The 9,110-nt window shown below is 46.0% G+C and overlaps 1 protein-coding gene across 2 annotated transcripts in view; it reads right to left on the bottom strand.

The window, feature by feature from the left end:
• Positions 1-6,018: 6,018 nt before the first annotated feature.
• The window catches only part of SLC37A3 (solute carrier family 37 member 3), a 26,275-nt gene continuing 23,183 nt past the window's right edge, over positions 6,019-9,110 (bottom strand). For both annotated transcript variants that reach the window (XM_071727416.1, XM_071727424.1), the window contains exon 15: positions 6,019-8,569. In XM_071727416.1, the coding sequence (XP_071583517.1) occupies positions 8,477-8,569 (93 nt within the window). In that variant the 3' untranslated portion in view covers positions 6,019-8,476. The remainder of the gene's footprint in view (positions 8,570-9,110) is intronic.

Here is a 9,110-nt window from a genome sequence, read left to right as displayed (position 1 = left end):
ATAGACTCATACATATGCAAAAGGTAAACACAGAAAGACACATTGATAAGAAAGTGAAACTTCCTGCATTTTTGAAAGACATTTAAAACAGCTTATTATATAGATATATATATATTTTTAATATCTAAAAACACAGCACTTGCACACATTTTGAGAGAAAGTTGTTTTATTTCCATCCCATATTAAGCTGCTCTGGCATATTGTTTTTTTCTGCTGCTCCAGAGTTCCTCATTTCTCATCTCTACTACATTGCACTACTTCTGGTCTGAACGGCTGAGCATCAGAAGTTCTCCTTTTGCATAGCATGAAGACACAGTTTGAAAGTGTAGGTACATTTGATGTAGGTACAAAGCCTCCTTCAACTTTTGCACAAATACAAACCTTTTGTCAACCTTTTTGGAGGTATCACAGCCACCTCCCAAAGAGAAGGTGGCACCACAAACACCCAAAGTCTAAGCAAAAGCACTGGATTGTAACTGCAGGGGTTGTTTCCACAGACCAGTTCAAATTCTACTCTCAGTTCAGTGCCAACGATTTAGGGCTCAAGATAAATCGCTCTTTTCCCTTGAAAGAGGTTTGATTGCATTTATGGCTTGTTTCAGAATCCAAGGTCCAAGGCTGAGATGAAAGGCCAGGGGCAGGGGGATGCCCCACATCCAGCACTGCACAGAGCTGAGGCGCTGGCAGCCGGGAAGGGAACTGACAAATTCGGTTCCCAGCAGCGCTCGGCACTCTTGGGTAACCTCAGATGTGTCATTTAGCCTCCCACTGACTCAGTTCCTCATTCGTGATGGGGAAATAACACCACTTCTTTATTTCGTAGGCTTTTTGAGCAGATAAATATCTTTTAATTAGGTCTCGGAATCTGCTCGAGAAGTGCAACTAAAAGAGCGATCAGTTGTGATCTGAAGAAATGACCCAAAGTGAGGGCTGGGAGGAAGGAAGAGACATATGATAAAAAGGAAGGCAGCTCCCTCAACCAAGCAGATTTCTCATATCACCTCAGGACAGTTCTGAGTGAGAGCCTTGGCTCTCCGTACAGCATCGAAAATTCCAGGGACTGAATGGGTTCCCCTAAGGATTAAGGTTCACTTGGTAAATGTGAAGTGAACCTCTCCCTCTTCTCTCCCTCTCCTCCTCTTCCTCTCCTCTTCCTCTTCTCTTCCTCTCCTCTCCTTTCCCTCCCTCTCCTCTCGTTTCCCTCTCCTCTCCCTCTCCTCTTCCTCTTCCTCTTCCTCTTCCTCTTCCTCTTCCTCTTCCTCTCCTTTCTCCCTCTCCTCTCCCTCTTCTCTTCCCACCACACTTGACAGGGCTTGGCCATAAACTGAAGCACAGGAGAGTTGCAGATTACAGGTTAGGATCCTGAGTGTCCTCCCACTACTCAGGGACTCCCTTCGGAGGCTCCATCTTTCCTTCACCTCCTGGTTGTGAAGAACTGGCCACCCAGCTACCACATCCCTGCCAAGGGCTGCCTGGTTACCTGGGGAGGGATCCAAAACATGGTACCTTTACCCACCCCCTGCAGTCCCCTCAAAGGAAAGGGACCCCACCTGAATCCCCACTGGATGGGGTTTCAACCACCTGAGCCACGAGAGATTTTTGGAACAATGTCATGTTTTAGCATATTAGATGTCTGCATGACCCAGGTGCTTCTACCCTCCTGTGAAGAGGGCGCAAGGACAGACACCACCCTGTAACACAGACACAGTAACTACCACAGAGGGACACGCATGGCTTCAGGAGATTTTAAGACAAGTGACCTTGCACCCCTGTTACAAATGTTTTGTTCCAAGTGTGAGGTGGCTGACCACAACCCTCCTCCATCCTGCACACATTTTGGTGGGTGAGCCAAGGGAGGAGACAATACTTCTTATTTTTCACAGAAGACAAAGCTGCAGAAGACACCGATTCCCATGGCAACAAAGGCAGAGAAGAAGTGTCCCAAGATGTGATTTGCTGTCACCATACCCACCTCGGGGAAGATAAGGACAAGTGATAGCTCTGAAAGGAACTGTTTCCATGGGACCCTTCCCAGCACAACCCAACCCTCTGCCACAGCTTTCAGTGTCGAACAGGTCTGACTGGTGGGGAGCAGCACAGGCTGCCTGCCTCTCCTCCACCCCCAGGAACAGCGCCCTCGAAGCCTGCCTAACCCTGAACAAGGCACGCTGCTGCTCACTAATCCACTTACCCAGGCAATTACACTGGGATAGCAGCCTGCAGAGAGCCACACTCAACTTCCCAGCTAAACATTGTCCTGGGTTTTGGTTTTGTTGGTTGCTTTTTTTTTTTTTTTTAAATCCATGGAGTGCTACCTTAAGCTCCGTTGAAAGCTCCTCACAGAGCACACATTTATGCTTTGGTAGTGCGTGCTATGTTAAGTGCATTTCCTTCTGACACTTTCATTTATCATACTTGTCCCCTCACACCCCTGCCCCTTTAGTTCCCCAGGGGAAAGTTGGTGAATTTATGCAGGAACAAAGTCACCTTGAGCTTTAATCCACACCCTTGCAGAAGGAGTAAGTCTGTCGGCAATCACATCCACCCACTCCACAACTGCATTACAATGCTCACTTTGTTAGCACAGAAAATACTGGCTCCTTTTCTAGTCCTGGAGACACACTGCCACAAAGGCTGGAGCAAAGAAAATGGACTGGGGACAGAAGAGGATGGAATCCAGCCTTGCACATTTGAGACTGAATGGGTAACCTGAGGTGAAATAGTAGAAATAGGAAGAAAACAGCAAGTCTGGCAAATCAAGACCTTGACTTACGATAGCCTCCCCACACCCCCCCCAAAAAAGTGGCTCCCTGATCTCTTCCTAAGAGAGAGCAGCCAAAAAAACTGCAGTTAGCTACAGAAGACATGCAGAGAGCCTCTTCCAACTGGTAGCAAAAGAGCAGCCAGAGCAGCAAAGTACAGGGGAACAAGGCACATGCAGCAACCTGGATTTCACCATCTGGGAGCAAAGGCCAGAGTCCCTCAGAACCAGGGTGGAACCCAGCTGCTGGGGCCCTGGCTCCATGCTCCCCAACCCCCTCCACCTCCCCTTCAGGGAAACCAGCCCTTACCCTGCCTCAGCACACAAGACCAAAGACAATATTTAAAAAAAGGGCCTGGGAGCTCCAGTAGATGCAAACAGAAACAAAGGTAAGCAGCAAAAAAGCCAGCAGTTACCCTACCAGCCCTGCACAGGCACTTGCCTGGCATTTTGGAGGTGAGCAGTGGTTCAGGCATCACTGGTGCTGGTGCACTGCTGACAATCTCCTCCTCATCTTGCAGGCAGGGGTCCCACCTTTGTACCTCTCCTCACCTAACAGCTCTTTAACATTCCACTGCAGGAACCATAGCTGCCTGTTGCAGTCTGTCCTACGTGTTGCCGTGCCTTGATTAGTAGTCCTGGGATGAACCTGCTTCTGACTGGAAGAAATGAAACATTAATGTTCCCGGAAGGATGCAAGAGTTACAGCAGAGGGCAAAGAGACTGAAAAAAGAGGTGAATGGATAGTGGAGCCAGTTTCATTGAAACTGCCTCTTGGATACTCCCATCCTTCCAGCTGAGTAGCTCAGCCATTACCCAATTGCTTTGTCATCTTTGGCGCTCTCTCAAAGCAAGCAAAGATCAGTTTTTGTCGCTTTCTTCAGCCATGCACCCTAGAGGAGATGAGTGAGTTTCTGCTAACTGGTCCCACCTGACAAACAGGAAGAAGAGCAAGAATGTAGGTCTCTGGGTATACGAGTTCTCTACTGTTGGAATCTAGGAGCCCAAAGAAATCAACCCATCCTGATTCCCCAGTACTTTGCTTATCACATGGTAAGGAAAGATTTACGCAGCACATCTGAATAATCTCATCCTCATCTTCTGCAATTCCACTGTAAAATTCTGAATTACTTTGTTACTTATGTCACCCTTATGGACAAGAGGTGGTGATGTATGGATTTCCTGCTCTTCACAACTGAGCAACACCAGCAGTGGACTCGGGCTTCTCCAGTTCACCTGGAGGTCCATCAGCAGCCACCTGCTGTTTTGAAAACTATTTGGAGATGATAGGTTGTCCCCAGTTTACCTGGGCTTGTGCAGTCACAGATGCAAATCTTCTGTCTCCAAGCAGTAATTTTAAACTTAACAAAGGAGACACAAAGCTTGCTATCTGCTCCCAGCTCCAGGAGTGCTTTGTCTGCTGCATGTTTCCAAAGACACCTGCACACTCTCCTAGAGGAGGCCAAAGGAGACATTTCAGGAGAACCTCTGTGGATACAGACATGTACACAGGCTTAATCAGCAGCACGGGAGAACCAACGGCAACATTCACAGCAATTGTGCAAATTCTTCTTCTTTGTGTTACACTAAATATTCATCTAAGCAACTCTCATTTGAGACGGGCTTTAATAGAACAAACATGCTTTCATGGGCCTGTGTATCACAGGCACACCCCCTCCCCAGATCCAACTCCATAAAATGGTCTAAGAGCTTGTATTTACAGCCCTCAGAGGACAGCAGGCTGTTTACTAAAAGGATTAGATAAGGCTTGACAAAGATATAGGAAGGTGGCCATGCTGTGCCTTTGAAAACTTTCGCATTGCAGAACCCGAAACATCCCTGTAGGCACTTTGAGTTAGAAAAGAAGGGGGAAGAAAATGCAAATAGGTTTGGCAGAGCACTTTGGCCACCTCTGGAGAGAAGGCAAAATTACAGAAGAGTAACGGATCAGTGGTTGTGCCTGGGGCATCCCTGAGCAACCAAGGGATTTTACTGGGAGAGCTGTGGAGCTCACCTCCAGAGATACTTTCTCAGGGAGTAAACACTTACTTACCCTTGTAACACTCAGCTGCTTCTCTCCCACCTTCCCACAGAAGGGAAAGCTGCTCTTCTGGGCTTGGGGAGGACAAGAAGCTCACGTGCTCTCCAAGGCTGCCCAACACTCGGAAGCAAAAGCCAAATTTTTGCCCCTTGGAGAGCACTGTGGTAACTGCCACCTCTTGCCAAGAGGTTCCAGACCTCTGGGGAAAAGAGGCCACGGCACCATTGCACCTACAGTAAGGACCTTCCTTGATATGAAAAAAGCATGATGGGGCTGAGGCACACCTTTGCTTTCAGAACCTGTTTAGTCAGATGGTCTGTCACGTCCAAGGCTGCAGCCAGATGCTCAGAGATCAGTTCCAAATGTACTTCCTTTGTGCTCTAAAATTAAATAGCTCCTACACTTTTGCTTGCCCCAGAAGGGGTGCTGGTGTGGACTGCTACTATCAGCATTTAAAAAAAAAAAATACTCAAGCAAAGCTCTACTCCTTAAGAGTACTACTTCCAGAGTAGGCTGGAAAGTTCCTCACAAGCAGGAAAAAGGAAAAAAAAAAAAAGAAAAAAAAAGTGACATATAGTGGTAAAAATACAAATTACTACTTTTCTTGATAAATAGCATCATAGTACCACCCAACTACTTGGAGCTGAGGGATGAGAATGCACAGGCACAATGGTTTCTCCAGCAGTCTAGTATTGTGCTCAACTCTGAATTTACAGTAAACTATAAAACACAAAGTTCCCCACTGTGTCCATTTAAACAGAGCTAAGCATAGGTGTGGGTTTGCGTTCAAAGGAACAAGCCACAGGAGAGAAGGCACAGCAGGACCAGCAGCCACATAGCACGTTTAGTTTCAAGGGAAGAACACCTGACTTTTACATGCAGATTAACCAAATAAATAAATAAAGCCAAGTGTATGTTCTGGCTTCTTTATTTGATACCATTAATTATACCCATACAGGCATCTCTGTTAGGGGACTCGCACAAAACTTCTCATAAGGCCCATGAGCGAGAGTGCCAAACCACAGCGTGTGGGACACAGTCCCCTTTTAGGGCTGGGATGAGGGTTTGGTTTCAGCCTTAGCCAGGGTTCAGGTCCTTCCAGCAGTCGAGTGCAGAGCAGTTTCCAGAGCCAGGCTCCTCTGACGAGGAGGACGAGGAGCACGCTCAGCAGAACCGCGTTCAAGAAGAGCGGAATAAAACGCACGGAAGAATTAGCTCAGATCAAGTCAAATTAAATTTATTCACGTGAGATCATTTGGGGCGTGACCAGACTGAAAACCTTCCTCCATTGGAGCACCTTGAGGAAAATACACAAGAACCCATAACAACACCCAGGACAACAGCAAAACAACCCTGAAGTCACAGGCACCCTAATCGAGGGTGGCCTTAGACGCGAGCTGCTGCTGCTGCTGCTGCTGCTGCTGCTGGGCAGCTTGTGCTCACACCACGTCCCACACTTCTCAAGAGGGGACAGAACTGTTTACAGGAAACCATTTGTTACAGGGCCCTGCCCCTCCTCCCCGGGCCCCAGCCCGGGCGACCTCCCTTTCCCACCCCACCTTTCATCAGGAGCTTATCTAACGCCCAGACGTCCCTCCAAAAAGCTCGTCCAGGTTGGAATTTGAAACCACAGATTCTCAGACACAACCACTGGGGCAAGCGGTGCCGCCATCAGTTTTGGAACTGAGTTTCAGGGAGTTCTGATTCTATTTGTACAGGGGCTAATGAGTAGCTTGGGATGTGAACACTAACCCCAGGGCATAATTCTGAGAACAGGATGACAGATTCTCAGTCTCCTGCTCTAATTATACAGGCAAAAAATTGGAATGGGAATGAGAAGAGACAAGGATTTAGGTCCCTCTTCAGCTTAATGGAATCATTTTCCCAAGCACTGAAATTTTTCAAGGGTTAACAAAAAAAATGCAAGGAAAAAGCCCCCACCAAGAAAGAAAGACACTCTCACAAAAAAAAAAAAAAAAAAAAAAGGTATAGAATGGAGCAACTGAGTTTCACAGTAAGCAAAAATGTGCACAGAGCCCGCACTGCAGAAGCAGCAATTACCAAGCAATTGTTCAATACAGTAACACTGTAAGGCACTAATAAGAGCTCCACTCATTACAATTAGCATGACTAAAAAATGACATTCATCGATTAAAAAATAAAAAAAATAAAAATCACTGTACACTTTAAAAAGGCAACTTTTCCCATTTAAGAAGTTTCCAAGTTTCAGCTCCATGATGTTTTCTTGTCCCCTACCCCCATACATGACAATTAGATGTTGGATCAGAAGTTCTGCTGGTTGACACAAGCCTATTACAATGAAACATCCCAAGGCAAAAGCAGGAAACAAATCTGTTGAGATGTTATTAGCCAATCCCATCAATAAATGTGAGAAGGTTGTCTGTCAGTCACCCTGCTTACCACAGGGTAACTGAGGATCTCAAAAGTACTCAAATACCACCATACCAAATGCAGTCACACGTTTCTAGTGCTGACTTGCATTTACCTTTCTCTTCAAGGTACAACTCAAGTTTTAAAACCCCAGAACTTGAAGTTCTCTACCAGCTACAGGCAGAAGAGCACAGGGGAGGACAGGAGCACTTGCTTATTGGTGCTATTCCACAAGCATTCCTCAGTCCCTCTCAGGAAGCTCATGTCTAAGAGCAGCAAGGTCCCTTAAATTCCTTTAATTCCATTTTGGTTCTCCTTTGCTGGAGATGAGCAATTGCCCAATGAGTAAGAAATCAGTGACATCAGCTTTCTTCAGAGGGTCACCTGACAGTCCCAGTTTGGTCAGTTCTGATAAGAGTTCAAATAACAAAGCAGTAGTGAAAAGTATTTGTGTCCCATTACTGATCCCCAAAGCCATTCAAGGATCCTTCAGACACAAAGGATCTGTTAAGGCTTGTTCTCAGAGATCACAGTAAAGTATTGCACACTCTTTGTCTGCTTAAATAGTTAAAAACTGAAAATCTCATTTCCCAGAGATTAGTAATAATAATAATATTATTATTATTTTTAAAATGCTAAAAACATATGGAAGTAACTTCTCCATGTGAAACAATGTGAATAGGTAACAGTTAATAGCTAGGGATGGCAGAGGTCTGTATGTGCAGAGATTTAGCAACAGCATTTTTAAAACCGGACAGCACAAATTCCAAATAATTATTTTGGCCCAATTCCAAATAATTATTTTGGCCCTTTCTAAAAGCTAAAGTGATAGTAAAAATTTTTACTACCCATGAAATGCACTGTATGATTTCACTGGCACAACGGAGCATCAAAATTCCTTGCAAGACAGCCTCTCCACTGTCAGTTTTAAGAGCTGACCTTTGGTCAGGACATCCAGAAATAAATAAGAGAGGGTATAGCAGTCAGACCACCTAACAGAAGACCCTAGTGTGAACACTGACATGGAAGAGTCTGGTGGGCTGGGATAATCCAGCAGTCCCATGGATTGTCAAGCTTCAGTCAGCAGCTCCATGATGCAGGTGGTCTCAGGACGGGTATTTGGTACTTCCAACACTGAGCTTGCAAAGGCAGCTCTCTAAAGTCTTGCAGAACCCTTTTGAACTAGTCCACACCTAGAAAATGTATGAAACAGTCTCACAGAGTTTTGATTAGTGTTCCAGCTGTCAGTTCCATACAATGCTCCTCCCAGGGGCAAGCAGAAGTCACTCAGCCAGCACTCGCAGGTGCCGCTCGTGCAGGAGCAGCCTGACCTCCCTCACTATTAATGGTGAAATGAACAGGATTGTTGAACTCGTCTGTGAAAAGAAGCATATCCAGGACAGTTAGCACAGAGCAACCATAGCTGCAGCCACCCTGCACTCCACCAGGCATTCAAGGCCTCCCCATAAAGATAGAGGCCAAGAGAAGTCACTACAAAGTGGCACAGCAGCTGGAAGGACTAAGCCTCCAGGAAAGCTAACACAGGTTCAGCTGTCACAATCTTCTTTTCATAAAGAAGATGAGCTCTTCATCTCCTCAATGGCTTCCTCCGGGTCACCTTTCCTGGTTACTTTTATAAAAGGCCTTTTTCCTTGCCAGCAGAAATGCAAAGACAATTCCTGGCACTTTCAGCAGGGAAGAATGGATTAATTGCTCAGCATTCACCACTGTGGTACTGCAGTGGAGATCAGGGCCTGCATGGTCTTCTCCACCAGTGGATTATCAGGGCAAGGCATTTTCATTTTAGTTTCAAGATCCTCATCCCTCCTTTTAGTCATCTGCAAGGGCTAGCAAACAAGCAGCTTAACTTCACCTCCCTGAAAATATTAGGAACTATGTTTTATGGAGATGAAGGAG

The sequence above is a fragment of the Heliangelus exortis genome, chromosome 1 (assembly GCF_036169615.1).
Source record: "Heliangelus exortis chromosome 1, bHelExo1.hap1, whole genome shotgun sequence".
Taxonomy (NCBI): Eukaryota; Metazoa; Chordata; class Aves; order Apodiformes; family Trochilidae; genus Heliangelus; species Heliangelus exortis.
This window is presented reverse-complemented; position numbering and strand designations above follow the sequence as displayed.